At 48.4% G+C, this 20497-nt stretch overlaps 1 protein-coding gene across 1 annotated transcript; it reads right to left on the bottom strand.

Moving 5' to 3' along the window:
* Window positions 1-710: 710 nt before the first annotated feature.
* Window positions 711-16468, bottom strand: Stk11ip (serine/threonine kinase 11 interacting protein). The gene is made up of 25 exons (XM_090354894.1): window positions 16411-16468; window positions 16139-16224; window positions 13034-13239; window positions 12769-12843; window positions 12413-12508; window positions 11978-12085; window positions 11780-11851; window positions 10491-10617; window positions 10170-10273; window positions 9963-10058; window positions 9738-9779; window positions 9395-9541; window positions 9158-9242; window positions 8172-8525; window positions 7825-8030; window positions 7505-7621; window positions 7199-7367; window positions 5212-5436; window positions 4987-5090; window positions 3960-4057; window positions 3687-3865; window positions 3415-3496; window positions 3181-3251; window positions 2438-2685; window positions 711-1764 (listed from the first exon to the last, which is right to left on the bottom strand). Exons 2-25 carry the CDS (start codon window positions 16197-16199, stop codon window positions 1606-1608), a joined length of 3231 nt encoding a protein of 1076 aa, XP_090211020.1. The 5' UTR covers window positions 16200-16224; window positions 16411-16468; the 3' UTR covers window positions 711-1605.
* Between the last annotated feature and the right edge of the window lie 4029 nt (window positions 16469-20497).

Genomic DNA, 20497 nt, shown 5'->3' with positions numbered 1-20497 from the left:
TTTTTGTAATACATCCTTAGGTCCACTGTAAACTTTTTCAGGTTTGTTTACTATTATTCAAATATATTTTAAAGTAAAACCTTTAAAAATATCACATTAGGGGCCAGGAGTTTGGCCTAGTGGTAGAGTGCTTACCTTACCTAGCATGCACAAAGGCCCAGGTTTAATTCCTTGGCACCACATACAGAGGGGGAAAAAAAAGCTGGAAGTGGTGCTGTGGCTCATGTGGTAGAGCTCTAGCCTTGAGAAAAGTCCAAGGACAATGCTTAGGCCCTGAGTTTAAGCCCCATGACTGGCAAAAAAAAAAAAAAAAAAAAAAAAATCCCATTAATTTTAAGTACTTCAATCTCAAGAATATAGAATTGGATGAGCTATTCAGGTCCAGACAGAGACTCCAACAGTGAGTGATACAGCCCCAGTTTTGCTGTCCTATCAATCAGGCCATAAACTTGTCAAAACCTGAGGCCGATGGCATGACACAGGGACCTAGATTAATTACACTGCCTTGCTCAGGAACTGGAACCAGAACCAGGACCTCTCTACATCAATCCATGGGCATCACTATTCTTACCAAATTCATTACTGAATATAAAGATCCCCACCCAGAATGGCTCAAGTCAGAAAAGGAGTTTATGTGGTTATATCTTTAACACTTAAGAAAAAAAGAAAAAGAAGTGTTTCCTTTCGTTCACATAATCTACAATTACAGAGATATGTTCCTTCAGGCATAACATGACTCAGGCCCCAAAAACATCACCAGGATTACATCTGGCCCTTTCTACCTGAGTTCCATCTGGCACTGTGTGCTTTGTCCCATGGACAGCAGCTCCACCTTGTCCTCCCAGCAATCTTCAGGAAGGAGACTTGCCCTGATATTGGCCACTCCAGACAAAAGCCAAGGCCAGGACTCAGGGGAGTCACACTAGATCACATAGCATTCCTGAGCCCATCACCATGACCGCATGGGAACAGGAGGATTAGAGTCAACAAATGGAAAATACTGGGCTGAGTGATATAGTGCAATGGGAAGGTGACAGGTGTAGAAGGCTTTAAATGCTGTGCTTTTCCTTCACAGTCAACGCCACCTACCCTCTTCCAGATACCTTCTGCAATGGCCTGATTCCCAATTGAAATATGAGCATAAGAATCTAAGAAACCCAGCCATCTGACTGGAAGACATTCCATGGCCACGTGACAGGTCACTGCTGGCTAGCAGATTGGATGCATATGGGTCAGGAGTCAGGAAGCCTACTTGGCCAGAGTAATATGAACAAGACTGCCCAAGACCGCCCATTCAAGAAGAAGTTAGGGGAATATGGCAAGCCTACAAGCAATACATCTAAGTCGTACCATGACATCTGGAATAGAAACAACTTTATTCATACCTGAGAAAAGCATAGGAAAACTATCCTCATTGACCACTTAACCTTTCCCCTAAAGCTGAACCATTTGGGGGCTAATTTCACTCACCCTTCCCTTATGTCATGGGTCATTTGGGGCCTCAATGACCAGTGCCCAAAGGCTGGAGGTCCACAGACAGTCTGGAAGCCAGGGCCAAAGACCAGGAGGAGTGTCTGAAGTATGGTTCTTGAGGCAGAGTTAGGATCAATGTGACCCATCACCAAATCCCAGAGCCTCCTGGGTCACAGTCCGGAGTCCAATGGAAAACAACTCCTCCCAGGGGGGCCGGATCCAGGCTAGCAGGGCTGTCAGTTGCTCTCTACATACAACACGAAGAGCCCAGAAATTCTCTAGCCGAGACACCTGCAGGTCAAGCAATTAGTAAGGTGAGACACACAAGGGCTCAGGAGGACTCACCACCCGTCTGGGCTCACCATCTTTCTCTCTCCCTGAGCTGTCATCACTCTTCATAAAAGACGCTGACCCTGAACCATGTACAGAGTCCAGCTGGCACTAACTGTAATTCTCTAGAGGGCTCCCACTCCCTGACCCATCTCCAGTCCTCCCAGTTCTGGCCACGCAGGCCCTGGAGTCAGCTCAATGGAACTGCATCTACATGGGTTCCATTCCTGACTCTATTACTAGTGAATTGGGAAAGTTGGTGAATGTCTCCAAGTCTCAGCTTTCGCATCTATAAAACAGGACCAGTAGCAGCACCTCCCCTCAGGCTGTGGCTGTGAAGGTAAAGTGACTGGCATACAGACACCAGTCACACAAACTCATGGAAACTGGCTGCCTCACTACAGGCCTCCCAGCAAGAAAGTGGCTGGACTCCAAGCCAGGGTGTTCCCACTGATAACCCCTGCCTCCTGCTCAATGAACTACTTACTCATCCAAACCCAGATGCCCACACCTCAATCCCATGTTCCCTCCACTATGCCTCCCCATCCCTCAGCTTCAACCTGCCCCCAGTCCTCAGCCTTCCTAAACTAAGTTCCCTACTGTCCACTCCACCCACTCCCCAAGACTCACACACCTCGTCATAGAAGACCAGCCGCATGTCTTCGGGAGCCATGCGATAGAGCAGCACTGAGCTCAGGTTGCTGAGCGGCTGCTGCTCCCTGACCCGCAGGGAAGGGCTGGGCCTCAGGAGAGAGGCCTGCTCAGAGGCGTCACCAGATGCTGCTAGGAGGTGGGGCTCCGACTGGGACCCTGCAAGATCTTCATCTAACATGTACAGGGTGGACAACGTCAGCAGCAGAGACACAGGGCAGGTAGAAAGGCCTGGTGGGTAGAAGACATGGTAAGACTCAGAGTGGAAGGCCAAGGAGGGTCCAGACCTTAGGTGTCCCAGTGCTGCTCCAAAGAAGAGCCAAATCCACCCTGGGGGGAGTTCACAAGTAGCATGGGCCTGTGGGAGCCAAGGCCCTATCAGTCACCCTAAACCATGGACCCTAGCCTCTAAACCCTCTGAGAGCCTACACCAGTCACCCTAAACCACGATCCACTCTACCTCTGACAGGTTGAAGGGAGAAGACCAACCAACACACCCACTTCAAAGAAACTTGGTCCTCAAAGCAAAGGTCTCTGGACAACTGAGAATCCAGGGTGTCTCTTGTCCCCACCTGGAGACAGGGAACACCCAGACTGTGGTATAAGGAAGTGAGTGTTACTACAAGGGGATTGTGGAGGCACACTAGGGGCTGGCAGGTGGTTCTAAGGGACTGGCCAATGGCTCAGGCACACAGACTGGGGTCAGCTGCAGCACAGAGGCCTCACCTTCAACCAGGAACACCTGAAGGTAGAAGAATTGGGGGGCCTCTGAGGAAGTGTCATTTTCCAGCAATGGCCTAAGGATGCATGGAAGACACAGGAAGAGAGTGAGCCAGGGTGAGAAGCGTTTCGAGGGAGGGAGGGTTATCTATGAGGTTAGGTAGCAGTCTCAGGACCTGCTCAGTCCAGTACCACGTCTTGGCTCTGTGAAGACTGGGCCTTTACCACCCATTAACTCACCACAGCCGGTGCTGTGGGGTCACTTCCTCCTCCGTGGTGCAGACACAGTTCCTCTGAGGAGGGGGCAGAGATCGCAAGATACCTGGACAGAGCCAGCCAGAGACCGGAACTGTCAGAGGGTCCTACCCTCCTTTATTCTATCCCACCTCTCAACCCTGCCCAATGCTAGGCTAAAGAAACTTCTGTAAAAATAAGTCCCATGACGTCTGTTCACTGTTGGCCCTGGGGACCTGCCCAGCTCCCCTTCCCCAGCCTTCCTGCATCCCCCTTACCAACAAGCTCCTCAAGAAAGGCCTGGCACCGCCTGGCATCTCGAGGCAGCAGCACACAGCTGCCCAGCCCAGCCGCCCACTCCATCCGCAGGCTCTGGCCTGCCAGGCCCAGCTCCATGCCACTCAGGTCCTGCAGGGGAATGGCCAGGGTGGGCTGGAGCCAGCTGGTGGGAGGCCCACTGTGGAGGAGACAGAGTTACCAAGAATAAGAGGTCAGGATGAGACTGACATGGAGGCCCAACGCTCCACTGGTTACAAGCTTGGCTCACTCACCAGATTGGCCCTGTGATTTTCAACAGGTAAAGCCTGTGGTCAGACACAACCACAAGACACTGAAACTCCTCTCTGTGGTCTGACAACACTACTGGCACCTAAGAGGAAAAAGAAGTAATGGAGAACCACAGAAGAATTCCAGGCTAAAAGCTGAGTTTTCCCTCCCCATAGCTAATTATCAGTCAAGGTGACCCTGAGCTCAAGAGCCTCTCCTCCTATCTACCATTCTCCTCCCTAGTCCCCACTCCCACTCAGATCCCAGAAAACTCTCAGGTGGATCCTCATGCCTCCTCCAAGCCATGCTCCACACACAGCCAGGATGACTACACTGAACAAACTCATCGTCAGTCTCCTGCTTCTAACTCTCCCACGGCTCTCAGGGCCTCTGGGTCCCATCCAAACTCCTCGGCAGAGCTGTCCACTCCTGAGGCAGCCCTGCCTGCCTCTCACACTCCCCTCAAAGAGCTGCCCCCCACTCTGCACCCTGATTCCCCAGAAGCTTCTCTCATACCCCCATGCTCTGCCTATAGTATCCTTTTCCTGGAAGATGACTTAGCCATCACTGCTCATGAACACTTCCTGACCCAATCAAGCTAGAGTCACCATATAGGATCTTACCCTGATTTTAGCACTCTCACATTGTGTCATCTGGCTTCCTTACAGCAGACTCTGAGATCAAGGGCTAAGCTGATCCCAGATCCCAGGGTCCCACATGCCACATACCAACAGAGATCTAACAATGTGCGTTTGTAGTGACAAGCGGCACTGAGTGTCAGATGCTTACTGAGCAGCTCCCAGACACTGACTCTCATCCTGCCACTGTACGGTAGGAAGGACTGTCTCCACTGTGCCAGAGACAGTGAAGACCAAGTGGTAAGGTGCGTGCCCAGAGCCACACAGCAAGTAACTGCTGCAGCTGAAACCCAAGGCTACATCTGGTAGTTTCCAAGTGTTCAACCTAACTCCTGCTGCCAGGATAGACAGTAGACACCCTGGTGGGGGGGTGGCACTGCCAGGTGGCACAGACCTTGATGCAGCACTGGAACTCCTCCTGGGCATCACTGAACACCTCCACATCCAGGAAGAGCCGGAGTCGGTGATCCACAGAGCGGAAGCCACAGGGTTCCGGGGCTGGGGGCAACCAATGAGCCATCAGCCTGCCCCAGGCAGCTCATGGCTCCATCTCCAATTTCCATCAGTGCCCCTTTTCCCCAAGCCCATCCCCATCTCATGTCGCCTATCCTCTACTCACGGGGACTGAAGCTCCAGCTGCCGCAGCTCTGAGAGATGGAAAGATCAGGTGGGATGCCATCAGCCCTACTGGGAGGGTCACTTTGGCTAGGCTGGTGGAAGACAGGGGACTGGGAGGGAGCTGGTGACTGCTCTCCCTGGTTCTGCTCTCTGTTGAGGGTTTCCCCAGACACAGCCAGGAGAACCACATGGTCACTTCCACAGTTTGGACATGCAGTAGGAAATTCTAGGGCAGGAGAGATTCGGGTGCCATGACACAGTATATCCCCACCATGTCACAAGCTTTCAGACCTCCTGTGGGACATTCATGACCACCCTACTAGAACCTCGTGCCGCCTCTATCTCCCTCAGTCACTGATGGATCCTTCGCCATCCCAGTGACAGTGCAGCTAACCTATGCTCTAGTTTCAAGATACACCCACCTTCTAACTCCAGGCCTGCTCTGACCCCTCCCACAGCCTTGGAGTGACCAATACTTTGGTGTACTATCAGCACCAAAATTAATAGAATGAAAAGGGTAGGAAGGGTGCTGGCGCCAGGATCCAATTACAGGTGCTATCAATTCAAGGCTAGACTTCAACATTCTCCAAGACTGGCTTATTTTCTATAACAACAGAGCCTATCTTACAGGGTTGGCAGGACAGCTAAATGGAAGCAGGACACAGATCAGCAATGAGAAAAGAATAGCCACAAGGTAAGAGGCATGTGGAGCTCACATATCAGTCTTATCATACTTCCCACCAAAACCCTTTCTACCCTATTTTACAAATGAGGAAACAAAAGATTACTCTACATTCACTGCCCCAGGCCACAGAGATAAGGTAGCTACTTTATATTGGCCAGAAGCTACACTTGGTTCCCACTGTCATGTTTACATTTGTGTGTCCATGTGTCTGTGTATTTATGCTGGTACTGGGGCTTGAACACAGGGTCAGAACACTGTCTCAGTCTTCTAACTCAACACCAGCACTCCACCACTTGAGCCACAGCTCCACTTCAGCTTATTGGTGATTGATTGAAGATAAGAGCCTCAAGGACTTTTCTGTCCAGAAGGCTTCAAACTGCAATCCTCAGATCTCAGCCTCCTGAGTATAAGTCACCAGGGCTGGTGTGTCATCAGCTTGTTCAATTATCTTAAGAGAACCAGTGGGGAGGGGGGCTCATTTCCTTCTCTGTTCAGAAGAGATAACTGAGGCTCAAAGGAGAATGTAGCATATGGCAACATGCATTAATGCGACCACAGGAGGGACCCTAGGAGTTGCAGGACCTACAGGATATTGCTGAGGAGGAGCAGGTGTCTCCATTCACACAATGTGTGTGCATGCTCCCCAGTCAGGCTCAGGGTGAGCAATGCAACATGGCACCTTTTAAAAAAATAAAACAAAAAATAACAAGAAAAACGTAAAGTCTTATTGCATGTGCTGCAAAAAAAAAGGGCTGATAAAAATCACATGATCAACACAGCTGTTATTCAGAGCATTCTTTTCTCTTCAATATCTTCAGAGACCTTGCTTTTTGATTGGTCTACAATGGAAAAAATTCCTTAAAGAACAAAACATGAAGTGATGACATGAGGTGCTATTTGCTATCAAACAGTTTCAAGGTCAGTCAATAAAGGACACATTCCACCAACCCCCAAAATATCCTGCCTAAAAGCTGCCCTGCCACTGCAGGAAGGGCCCTCTAGGTTTTACATTATGCCTGGAATTTTTGCTAAAAATACTTAAAAAAGCCTTCAAGTTATGAAAATATAATAAGCATGTTTAGACACAGTTATAGAATTGGCGTCTCCTGACTTTGAGAGGAAAAAAAACCAAAACAGGATCACATTTCCTCTGATTTGTGATACAAACCTTTCTCTTCTGCAGAACAGTTGGTCCCCATCCCTGGGCCTTCCTCCCTGGGCTTCCTCCATAGACTCCTACTCAAAGCCGCTTTCCCTGCAGTGGGGAGCTGTGGTACGGGGAGGTTAAGGGTGAGGCTGGTACCTGTCTTTTGGAACATGGTCCTCCAGCCTTCCTCATTGTCCAATTCCGCACTGGGCTTGGACTCACAGCCACAGCGCAAGCACTGGAATCTGCCCCCCAGTAGCTCCCTTGCATGCCCAAGCTGCTGCTGGGCCACAGTGGTAAATGGAGTCAGCACAGCAAGTAGCTCCTGAAAGAAGGCAGGGGGGAAGGCAACTGTAAGAGGGTGGACTCAGATGAACATGCCTGGCACACCCTTTCCCTACAACCTGGAGCCACTCCTCCCAGCTCTTCCCGCCTCCCTCACAGCCTCCTGAACCCCATCACCTGGATGGCCACATGGGCATCAGGCTCTAACACGATGTAACGGCGTAGCCGCCGGTCAGGGCAGATGTAGGAAAAGCGCAGCACAAGGACAGGGGCCCCCAAAAGCAGATCTGAGTCCTGCACAATGAGAGGAGAGAAAGGGAGAAAGGAGCTAGGGATGGTACTAGCAAGGAGGAAAACAGCGACTCTGGACTCCATTCACATGCAGAGAACCTACCTCCCAGCCCAGCAGCCCCAGATCATCCCTCCACCTGTCCATCAGAGAGGTTAGAAAACACTCAGCCAGTGCCTCATCCAGAAACCCCAACCCCATTTCTCACCTTGAGCACTGGTTCTCTCTGGGCTTGAGCCTCAGGCTCGAGTTCAGCTGCCACCAGACTCTGTAGCTCCAGCCGCTCCATTGTCTGGGCTGCTTGGAGTTCCACCTCAGACAAGTGGGCAGAAGTGACCCGAAGAAAACACTCCCTGCCTCGCAGGCCTTCATGTCCCTGCAGGGGACACACTAACATGGGCCGACAGAGCTCCGCTGTGGAGAGACCAACAGAGGAGGCTTGGAGCAGGGAGAAACATCCAGAGACTGCCCTCCCATGGGATGGCCTTCCATCAGCCTGGCTGTTCCAGCCTCGCTCTGCTTGACCCATTTCCCACATGCCTACAGGATGCTCACCCTCTACTTCCTCTGGCTCCTGTTCCTCTTCCTCCTGATCCTCCCTTGTTTCCTTTTTCTGCTCCTCTCTCTTCTCTTCTTCCTGGCACTCTGGCTCTACCCTGCTCTCCTCTGAAACCTTCTGTGGTGACTTCTCAGGGCTTCTGCCTTCCTTCTTTGGGGCCAGAGGACTGGAGGGAGACTGTGGGCCCAGAGCATCCAGATGAGGGACGCTGATAGCAGGCGTCTTGGAGGCAGCCAGAGGGGAGCTCCCTGAGGTCTCCAGGTGGTTCCTATATTGTAGCCAATCACAGCCAAACCGCTCTCGAAAGCTGTTCAGGAGCTCCAGCTCCCGATGTTGTTGCACAAACCATCCTGGGGAGCAGAAGATATGGAGCTGAGGTTCATTAACTACTTTTGAGGCTTGGACTAGGAAGATTGTGGTTCAAGACCAGCCTGGAAAGAAAAAAACCCAAAAGACCCCTTCTCAAAAGATGTGGCGGTGCACATCCATCATCCTAAGCCATGTGAAAGGCTATGATTACGAGGCTTGTGGTTCTAGGCTAGCTTAGGCTAAAAGACTCATGAGACTCCATCTCAACTGAAAGAAGCTGGGTGTGGTAGTACACATGTGCTGTCTCAGCGACAATAAAAAGTCTAAAATAGGCAGATCCACAATCCAGGCAACACATGCATAGGAAACAGAATTCTATCTCAAAAATAACCAGCACAAAAAGGGCTGGATGGCTCCAGGGTAGAACACATAACTAGCAAGCACAAGGCCCTGAATTCAAACTCCAGTACAGAGAGAGAGAGAGAGAGAGAGGAGAGAGAGAGAGAGGAGAGAGAGAGAAGAGAGAGAGAGAGAGAGAGAGAGAGAGAGAGAGAGAGAGAGAGAGAGAGAGAGAGCGTGCGCTCTACAAGTTTCATCAAATTTCTCCTCCCAGATCTTAATAAAAACATCATTAGAGGGAAATGAGAGGAATGAGTAGTTGTGGCCAACTTACCAGCAGGGGAGGGGTCCAGAGTTCTGGGCTCTGGGTCTGTATCACTGGGCTCAGAGATGCTCGCCCGCCTCACACGAACTCGGCTCTAAGTTGGGTGGAAGGACAGGGCCCTATGAAAGCCAGGGCCTTCTGTCTGCCACGCATGGCCTCCCACCCCACTAACAGAAAATGCCTTCTACCATCAGTCCATCAAGAACTCAGAGCCTCAGGCACATAGCAGCCAAGGACACCACTTACCTTAACCTTACGAAGTGGGGGCTGGGTTACCACACCCCCTGAAGAGAGGCTATCACTCAGTTCAGGGCCACCTGAGGTTTCCGTGGTACTCCCCACTGGCCTGGAGACAGGTGGGGCCATGGGGCTAGACTCCGAGGATTCAGAGGCCTGGTACGTAACAATAGGGAGAAGATATCGGTCAGAGCCAGGGGAGCAGCTCTACCCTGCCTGAGCTAGCTAAGAGCAGATCCTACCCTCTATCAGCCAGGGAAATGTCTCCTGATCACTCCTGTATCCCTGGCCCAGTATCCTCCCTTCACTTAGCCTCCATCAGTCTTTGCCATCCAACCCCCACCACACTGACCTGAAGATCCTTCAGTGACAAGACCCTGCCATCAAGAAGGAACTGCACAGAGACAGAGGAAGAGGGGCAATGTTTGCAGTGGCTCTGGTTCCAGGGAGTGTCAGCATTAACAATGCAGCAAAGGGTGTAGCTTTAGGTTTTTCACCCAGGGCAGGCAAGAAGGCACAGGGATGAGGTAGGACAGAACAGACAGGGAAAGCAAGTGGATACAAGATGATCACTCACTCCATGGGCAGCATCCCTGGCCTGGGGTGACAAGTACTGGGCAGTAGCCATGCGATGCTCAGGGTGGAACCACAAAGGGTTCCCCTCCAGGTAGAGCTGCAAAGTGGGAAAAGGTGAATGAGGTGGGTCTAGAAGAAGGCCTGCCCTCTAACACAGGAAAGCCAGGCCAAAAGATGGCTCCAGATCCTGAAAGCATCCATGTCTCACCTTGCGGAGCTCAGGCAGCAGCCACAGTGGTGACAGCTCCCTGTGTCCTTCCAGCAGGTTATAGGCCACATCCAGGTGCCGCAGGTTCCTCAGTTGCTCTAGGCCTGGAGCAGAGACAAGTAGAGAAGACAGCACATGTGTGTGTGTGCAGGCGCTGAGTGGGTCTGAGGGTGCATGTGCTGGCTGTAAGAGGGAAACAGACAAATCAAAGAGCCAGCCCTAGCTGGAAGCCCTCACAAAGCTCGACAGGTACCCAGGTCACTCTGGGTCTCGGGAACCCCCAATTCACTCCCATGATTGCCCCACACATGGTCCGCTCACCTTGTAGGCTCCGAAGCTCATTGCCTCGCAGAATCAAGGTCCCCAGAGCAGCCCCAGAAGGTCCCATTCTTGGCACCAAGCGTAGGTGGTTATAGGAGATGTCCAAGTGGTAAAGCTCAGATAAATCCTGGCAGTGGGTGAGGAGGACAAAGATTCTCACCTTGACTAAGCTCTAGTCAGGGTCCTCTTCTGAGCTCTCTTCTTGACTCCACCTTGGCCTAAAAAAACTGCAGGTTCTCAGCACAGATGATCTCATTCCCTTCCCTCAGTTAAAACACTGGAACAAATATCAGTGTGGTTCTTCACAGCTCTGAACTACACTCGGGATGGTGACTTCCACTCCCATGGTTTCTGCCCACCAGAATGCAAGGCTCCTGGGAAAATGTCAGACTTTACTTTCTGTTCCTGCCAATACCTAGGATTGGTTTCACAGTCTCCGAGGAAGGGAAGGGATTTTCAGTATGTGCCACTTAGTTTGCCAACCCAGATGGCTTTCCCATGAACCAACATCTCTCTTCTTGCTTTTCATAAATTTCTACTTCCCTACATGTGACTAAGCTCCCCAATATTGCTTTTGTTCTTCCTTTTCCATTTAAAATGCTCACTCTCCTCCACACAAATCAAAGTAGAGTCCAGTTTATACTAGACTATCTTCCCTGCTGATTAAAACCTTTCCTTGCCACTTTAAGGAGTACCAGGCTTCAATTATCTTTGATGGGGGATGGAAAGACACAGGGAGAAAGTATGTTATTATCATCACAAAAAAAAATCCATCATTTTAGAGTGCTTTCCTAACATACACAAAGCCCTGGGTTCATTTCCTCAGTACCACATATGCAGAAAAGCTGGAAGTGGTGCTGTGGCTGTGGCTTAAAGGCACTACCCTTGACAAAGCTCAAGGACAGTGCCCAGGCCCTAAGTTCAAGCCCTAGAACTGACCAAAAAAAATTTTTTTTAATCTACCATTTTTTTGAATGAAGCACTAGGCTGAGTAAAACGGGGTATTTTTCACAACCAATGTACTATATAAAAGCAGGTACTCTGGTAATGGCTACATTATGGATGAACAAACCAAGAAGCTAACTCATTTATCCTTTCACATAGGAATTAGAAGCTGAGTTTGGAACTCTGTCTCGTTCTGTGCTAGAACCCAAACCCTGAAACAGTACTACCTCTTCAGATGTGGTTTCTTCTCATGAGAAAGGTGGAATACAGATGCCTAGGAGAGATGATGAGAACAGAGCCACTCAAGGCCCAAGTGCAATAGCTGTCAGGCTGCAGGTACCTACCATCAGGAAGCCTTTGCAGTCCTGAACTCGATTATGGCTCAGGTTCAGGAAACGCAGAGCTGACAAGAGATGCTGAGAAAGACAGGAAGAGAGACAGAAAATGTGTTTTCATCAAGGGTGCCCATCTGCCAACTTGCCCTCCTTTGGTAATAAATACCCTTGCCCTTTCCCAGTACTTCCTTCCCTAGAAGCACTCACCAGGGAGCTGTCTAAGGCGGTCAAGGCATTGTAACTGAAGTCAGCAGAAAGCAGAGCCAGCCAGGGGAGGGCAGAGCAGAGGTCCCCACCGCAGGCTGAGAGGAGCTCCTGGGCAAGGGACAGGTTCATTACTCTCTCTGCCACAACTCCACTCTCATCTTCTTCTCATGCTCCACCCATTCTTTTTTTTTTTTAATATATATGGCTCCACCTGAGATTTAGCCTTAAATAAAATCCAAGTCCCTGTCCCCAAGAGGTGCACCCTGAGGAGAGGAAGAAAGCAGACACTGTACTATTTAATTGAGAATGACAGGTGTAACCATAAATCTACAGTCAGATATAGAGAACTGCAGGAATCGGAAAGAAGAACCTGAGCGCTTGGTTTTGTTTCTTGAGACAAAGCATGAAGCCCAACCCCTGAACCCATTTCCTCACCTCTAGAGCCTGAATGCTCCTACTGCAAATTAAAGTCTCCAGTTGAGAGTAGATGCCACGGAGACCATGCAGGCAGTGGAGGGGAACACCTCGGAGCTGGTACAATGGAAGAAAGGAAGGGAAAAAAGCAGACCTTCATAACGTGTCTCCCTGATAGGCTACAAAGAGATGACAAAGCCTACCTACGTTTCAAGGAAGTGTTCAATCAAAAACAGACTATATACCACATTACTGCAAAGCAATAACACACTCAGGCCTGGTCTCCCCACCAAAAGTGGCCATCTCTCTATCCCCATCCCCCACATGGCTGACTCACATTGGCTTCTGTGTACCAACATGCTCCAATAACCCCATACCTCCAGCTGCCGAAGGGACTTGAAAGGGAAAATCTTGATGGGCCCTGGCAGACCAGGACCAGGGATGTGGACCAACTGAAAAAGAAATGCTCAGGTCAGAGGCCCAGCAGTCCCCCTTTCATAGCATCCATTCTTTATCACAACCACTTACATCTACCGTCATGTGGGTGTCAGCCATGCAGACTTCTTGTAGCCCTAGTCCATATCCACCCTCCATCATTCCCTTAGGCCCTCTGCACACCAGCCCCATCCCCACCCCTGGAACCTTGAGTGAAAGGGTTTTCTGCAGCACATCGAAGAGGAACTGAAGCTGGAGGATGACAGGCGAATCAGCAGGGTGAGAGGGTAGAGCCACAAAGCCTGTCTGGCCAGGACCCCATGGCCCTAGGTACAGCTCAAAGACACGGGTCAGCTGCTGCAGTGTTGTAGTCAGAAGACTCAGTTTACTGCAGCCAGACAAAACCTCGTCCCCTAAAGAGAAAGAGGTAGACAGAAAGGATACAATAAAAGATCTTCCCCTTTGTTCTAAGACTTTGGGACTCCAAACACACACACTCTGATTATGGACCAAAGATTTATATGAATCCTATAGATCTTCTACTACATAATCAAATTTTTCTCGTCTTTCCCTCCTTTCTCTCCTATCTCTTCCCCCACATGTCTCTCCCTCCTTCTCCCTCCCTCCCTCCTTCTCTCTGTCTTTCCTTCTCCTCCCTCTCTCACTTTACATTTATGTATTTGTATCTAGCAGGACCAAACTTTCTATTTCCTCCCCCATTTGAAAGTCTTCTATAGCTACCCACATTAAAAAAATATATATACTCCTAACTCTTCAGCCTGACACTTAAGACTGGTTCACTGTGTGATATCAACTCATTTTTCCCAATTCACCTTCTGCTCAAAAGAGACTGAGCGCCAGGTGCTGGTGGCCCATGTCTGTAATTCTAGCTACTCAGGAGGCTGAGATCTGAGGATGGAGATTCAAAGCCAGTCCAGGCACAACAGTCCATAAGACTCTTATTTCCAATTAATCACCAGAAAAGTGGCTCAAGTGATAGAGCTGAAGTGATTGAGCTGAAGAGCTCAGGGACTGCGCCCTGGCCCAGAGTTCAGGCCCCAGGACCAACCAAAAAAAGAGAGGGGGGGGGAGGGCGAGCAAGCGAGCGAGCAGGGGATACTGGAGTCCTTACAGCTACCTTAACCCAGTTTACTCTCTTTTTTTTTTAACTCTCATTTTTGATACATCCCCTTCTACTGCCTAGTTTAATACTCACTGCACAGCTAATACTGCTGAACTTCAACAGAGCAATCACCCATTTTTACACAAAAGTCAATTGGTTATTTTATTTCTTTTTTCTGATTGCCAAAGTAATACCCACATATTAGAACTTTCAAACAACACTAAAACACATGGCACAGAAAGAAAAGTCATTCATGACAGCGCTGAGGTATAGTTGTTGCTCTCTATTTTAAACCTGCTCTCTCTAATGACACTATAATCCATTTTTTGGTAGAAAAGGAGTTTGAACTCAGGATCTCCTCCTATAGGCAAGTGCTCTACCACTTGAGACATGCCTCCAACCCCACGACTGTCATCCCTGAGGGTCTTTTGGTCATTTTGGTACTCATTATTCTACCGAAAACAGTGCAGTTACAAATTAAGTAGAAAGAATTTTTTGATGTTTCTTAAAATTTTTTAACCTTTTTTTGCAGGCATGTGCTTGCAATCTCAGCTCTTGGGAAGGTTGTAACAGTAAGTATGAAGTCAGCCTGAGTAACATAGTGAGGCAATTATTTTCTAAAATTCTTTAAGAGTGAGGGCCAGAAGTATGGCCTAGTGGTAGAGTGCTTGCCTACCATGCACAAAGCCCTGGATTTGATTCCTCAGTACCACATACACAGAAAAAGTGAGAAGTGGTGCTGTGGCTCATGTGTAGAGTGCTAGCCTTGAGAAACCTCAAGGACAGTGCCTAGGTCCTGAGTTCAAGTCCCAGAACTGGAAAAAAAAGATAAGAGTAAAAGGATGTTGCAGAAATACTAACACATTACACACGCCCTATACCCTTCACACAAATTTCCCCCTACTTTATGTAACTGTGGTATGATATCAAAATCAGGAAACTGATACTAGTACATATATCAATGGAACAGTTAGCCCTAATGCTGTTTGTATAGACTATTGCACCCACCACAGACATAAAACTACCCCATCACAGGGGTCTCCCTCCTGCTACTTCTTCATAATCACTCATCAGATTTTTGCTGAATAGATGAACAAACCCAACAACCTTTCATGAAGTATTTCCTATGTACTAGCCACTGAGGATAGAGACATGGCCCAAGGACTCTCCATTCTCAGTACAGAAGAGGAAGTAAGGTATATGCATAGTTATTAATACAGGTCAGAAAATAAGTGCTGTAAAAAAATTCCACAGATACTATCAACGGGAGCACAGAGTGATAGGAGAAAGCCAACATTGAATGTGCCATACTGATACCTCATTGAACTTCATCAGAATCACACTGGTGGGTCACACCAGTAATCCAAGTTACTCCGGAGGTTGAGATCTGAGGATCGTGGTTTGAAGAAAGTCCCTGAGGCACTTATTATCTACAATGAACCACCAAAAAGCTTAGCACTGGAGCTGTGGCACTAGCCTTGAACAAAAGTACAGGAACAGCACCCAGGTTCACAGTTCAAGGTCCTGGACCGATGCACATGTGTGCACGCACGCACCCCCCCCCACACACACACACCTACTATCACATAGTAGGTGAACACTGAAGCTCAGAGAAGTTAGAAATCTCTCGATGGTGATCATATAGCTTAGTAGGAACTTGCTACTTCTGTCTTCTCTAAAGCCACTAATGCCAACCACCTATTAAGCGAATTCTGTGGTTCAGCGTGCCCGGGCACCGAGGGAAGAACTTACAGTAACAGTAGATACTAAAGTCTGCATACTTAGTTCACGGACGTATACTGTGAAGTACATCAACATCCTCTCCACTATGCCAATGTGCTGAAACCAGAAAACTGCGTTGTTCGAAAGCGGGTCAGGGTTTCAACCTACGTGTGTCTGGCTCCAAATCACGAGTGTGTGTGTGTGTGTGTGTGTGTGTGTGTGTGTGTGGCTGCGCGACAGTCACGGCCGCAGCCTCCGAGGGCATCTGAGAACGTACGGGGAAGGGGCCCTCGGCTTTGGTCTCCAAGGATGGAGAGACGGGCCGCGGAATAAACCCGGAGGAGAGGAGAGGAGGTGGACTCCGACGCCTCCCGACCCAAGGGTCGCAGTCCACCACGCGGAGGGCGTGTCTCCACAGCACGTCCAGCACGTCCCCAGAGGCCCCCGGAAACCGGAAGTCCACTCACCGGACTCCCGCAGCAACGCCGCCAGCTTCCACACCAGGGAGTCCCGCGGGACGGTCGTCATGGCCACAGGACGCTGGGGGCGGAGCCTGAGGAAAGAGGAAGCGGAAGAGCCTCAAAAGGTGGGCGGGGGGTACCGACAGCCCAGGCCTGGTTCGTGCAGATGGAGGCATAGCTAGGAGAGAGAACAAAAAAAAAGCAAGAAGGAGGAAGAAAAGACATCCTTCCGGCTACCGCCCTTTCGAGGAAGGTAAGACCCGCTTGGCCGAACTGACCTTTGCGGCTAACGCTCCTGTCACTCCTGAAGCCCGGCGCCCGTAGACAGGAAGTCCCGCCCCGGAAGGAAGCATTGTCAAGAGACTACCGGAAAGTAAGGACTTTGCTACCGGAAGTCACGCCCTAAACATGCCCTCGTGTCGATCCAGGAGGAGCATAGGCCACGCCCTACAGGGCGCCCGTGGTCGAAGCGGGGCGGGGCTTCAGCCTGAGGGCGGGCGCCTGAGCATTCCCCTTTTCTTTCCCCCGCTCCCCACGTGGGGCCCCTCGGTCCTGCAGCTGGGCTCTAGGCCACCAGACTGCGGCTGGGCTCGCAGCAGCCCCTCGGGGCCAGGAGGAAAAACCTGATTGGTGGCTTGCAGACTGGGCGGGGAAGCAAAGTGTGAAGAAAGAGTTTTCTAGGGGAGGGGGTGAAAAAAAATTCATCCAAAGCCAACCTTGAGTTTCCACTTCGCTGTTTGTCACGCTGGCTGCGTTAGGACCGAGGCTTCGGGGTGCCCCCCCCCGCCCCCTGTGCCTCAGTCTCCAGTCCTTGGTGTTTGCCTTCGGCTCAGCACACCGGGATTCAGAAGTTGTTTGGAAATAAAGCAAGCAGGTTCGCAGAAGCTAGGTTACCCGTGGAGGTTATTCAATTAGTAAGCGACATTGCCAAGCTCCTGGTCAAATGCTGACATCAACCGCTGGACTCGATTAAGGGAGGGGGGAGGGAATCTTAAAAAACAGAACGTCCCAGTTCTAAGAAGGGTTTCTTGTTGGGTAAGCCAGCCAAGAGTAAGAACTAGAATTATGGTTATCTTTTTTTTTTTAACTCAAAATCGCAAATCTAAAGGATATTTTCTAAAGAAAAAAATATGTGACGTGGCAGTGTATGCTCCTAAAGTATGTAGGTTAGCATTCATGGGATACTATGCCGCGGGCAGAGCCCAAAGCCTATGAAATGGTTATAAAATGGAATTACATCCTGAACTGGAAAGCAGTATACAGATAACAAAGTCGGAATGGGGGCTGGGACAGTTCTTGTTCACTTGAGTAACTTCAGCCTCTCAAGAGCCTTCTGAGTTCCTGGCATGGCAGTGCCTTGCACCATCTGTGTTCAGCCATGTCTCCCTAGCCTGCAGTTATTTTCTGGTTCTCCATGCAGATGGTGGTGGTCCTTATAGCCAGGACTGTTCTACTGCCCTTGGCTTTCAGAAATGTGAAATGAGACAAAAGAAAACTGAAACACAAGGGAGGAAATAAATTACAGGAGAAGCAGCAGCCAGAGACTTGCATAGCGCCCCTTTCCATCCCCTTGTAAGGCCTACTCCCCTTTTCTACTCTTGGCCTAAAGGCAAAGCCTTGGCTGTCTTCCAAAAAACTCTACCCTCTTCTTAGGCTTTTGTGTGTGTGTGTGTGTGTGTGTGTGTGTGTGTGTGTGTGTGTGTACATTAGTTTCCATGTATTTCTCTAAATCACTACCATAAAAATGTTGACTAAGACAAAACCTTTTATAAAAATTTAAAGTCAAAGGAGAAGTCCTGAGCTGGGAATGTGGCCTAGTAGTATAGTGCTTGCCTAGCATTCATGAAGCTCTCAGTATCACAGAAACAAAAAAGCCAGAAGTGGCACTATGGCTTAAGTGGTAGAGTGCTAGCCTTGAGCAAAAGAAGCTCAGGGATAGTGCCTAGCCCAGGCCCTGAGTTCAGGCTCCAGGACTCGAAAAAAAGGAAAAGGCCTGTTTACTACAGCATCAACAACAAACTTCACACACACACACACACACACCATTTTGAGAAATGTACCAGGTCTACAAGACAAGAGAATTTTACATACATTGAAAACGGGCTAAATAAATACAATGCGCTCATGTTGCTGATGGGAAGATTCAGTGATGTCAGTTCAATACAATTTCAATTCTGATCACAATGGTAAAGTTTTAGAGCTTGAAAAGTTGCTTTTAAAATTCATCTGGGAAAAAAATTAATCTGGGAGACTAAACACATGTGCACAGCCAAGAAACTTTTGTACAAAGCAAAACAAGAGCCACAGAGACCTTGCATACAAGATAGCAAAATATCCTACAAAGTCATAGTGACCAAAGCAACATGATAACAACAAAGACAGACACATTAATAGATCAATGAAATACAGAAAAGAAGCAGCCATGATTGCATGGCTATATTGTTTTATTACACATGATAGAACCGACTTTAAAATCAATGGGGTAAATAATGAGTTATTCAATAGTTTGTGAACAAACTGTTCATTTGGAAAGAACTAAATTCTTTCCCTTATAATCTGCACATTCAATTCCAGAAATATTTAAAAGCTAAACTATGTAGATGTGGTAGGATTATAATCCTATCACTGGGGTGATAAAGACAAGAGGATCTCAGCAGCACAGAAAGTTTTAGGCCAGCATGGATGACACAGTGACAGCTTGTCTCAAATAAATCTAAATACTCTAAAGTTTGAAGCTCAAATTCACTCATTAAAGAATTATTTCTAAAGAGGTATGCAATGTCATTTTTTAAAAATTGTCATCAGGGCCAGGAGTTTGAGTTAGTGGTAGAGTGCTTGCCTAGTATGCACGAAGACCCAGGTTTGATTCCTCGGTACCACATACATAGAAAAAAGCCGAAAGTGATGCTGTGGCTCATGTGGTAGAGCTCTAGCCTTGAGCATGCCCAAGGACAGCACTCAGGCCCTCAGGACTAGCCAAAAAAAAAATTGTCATCAGTAATGTTGCAATACCATGAATGAAATTGTGTGCCCAAAGATATGCAATGACATCATGCTCTTAACTTGTACACACTCTTCTAAGCTTTGGTCCCTAGAAATAACACACCATCTAAAATCAGATATGTAAAAATGGTCCTACCGAACACAGCAGGATCACAGTGGATTTGCCATTGAAATGCTTTAAGTTCTTCCCCCTCATTACATGAAGAGACAGCTGCTGTTGGTAGCTCCTTGCCACTCCTAAATTCCCTGGAGTAGCTTCTGTAAATGCTTTATTTATTTATCTATTCATTCATTTATTCATTCTGTTGGTTATGGAGCTTGAACTCAGGAGATGGACGCTGTGCCTGAGCTATTTTGCTCAAGGCTGGCAATCTATCACTGAGCCACAGGGCCACTTTTGACTTTCCGATGGTTAATTGAAGATAACAGTCATGCCTTTTTTGCCTGGGCTGTAATTGAAACTGTGATCCTCAGATCTCAGCCTCCTGAGATCTACAGGCATGAACCATCAGCACCAGGCCTATAACTAAAACTAAAGTTAAAGAAAAAGGCCCAGGGTAGGGGGGAGAAGGGGGCGGAGAGTAGTGCATTGGCTCAAGTTGTAGAGTGCTAGCCTTGAGCATAAATAGGCTTAGGGACAGTGCCCAGGCTCTAAGTCCAAGCCCCAGAAAAAAAATAATAAAAGGGAAAAGTTATGTGTGTTACTAGCTTAGGTAGTAGGCCTGAAAAGAAGAGAGAATAGTAAATCTTCATATCAGAATCACCAAATCGGCCACAGAAGACTAGATTTCTGAGTCAAAGTGTGCTTGTTTTGGATAACTTACTTGCAGCATGCAAAACCCAAAAGTGTTGCCCACAAAGAAACAACATTATAAATCTGGGAGTCACAAAGGAACTTAGGCTCAGTGGTTTCCCTCATTTGTCATAATCAGTAGAAACCTTGGGCTCTCCTAGCAGAGATTTGCAATACCTTGATACAAAAGGCCATATAGTGGGACGCTAAATGAAAGGATCTCTAGGATATAGAAACATAAGCCATATAATCAATGATTGTTGTTCTTAAGGTACTGTTATCTCTCATCACTTTTGCTGTCCCTTGGTTATCTCATATTGTTACAGTATCTCACTTTGTTACCTGATATATCGGATATATTTGTATTTGGTTATTTGAAATTGGATAGGGAAGGGGGGAAAACAAGATGAGGGGTGGGGGTGGGGGGGAGGGAAATGGGGACCAAGACATGTGAAAGGGTATCAATGTATAGGAATTAATGTACCATCTATCTGGCAAATATCATGTAACCCTTCTATTAATTACAATAAAAAATACATGAAAAAAATAAAAAATAAATCTGGGAGTCA

This window comes from Megascapheus bottae, chromosome 21 (assembly GCF_031878675.1).
Source record: "Megascapheus bottae isolate mThoBot1 chromosome 21, mThoBot2.hap1, whole genome shotgun sequence".
NCBI lineage: Eukaryota > Metazoa > Chordata > Mammalia > Rodentia > Geomyidae > Megascapheus > Megascapheus bottae.
Note: the sequence above shows the minus strand (reverse complement) of the source record. Positions and strands in the feature narration are given on the sequence as shown.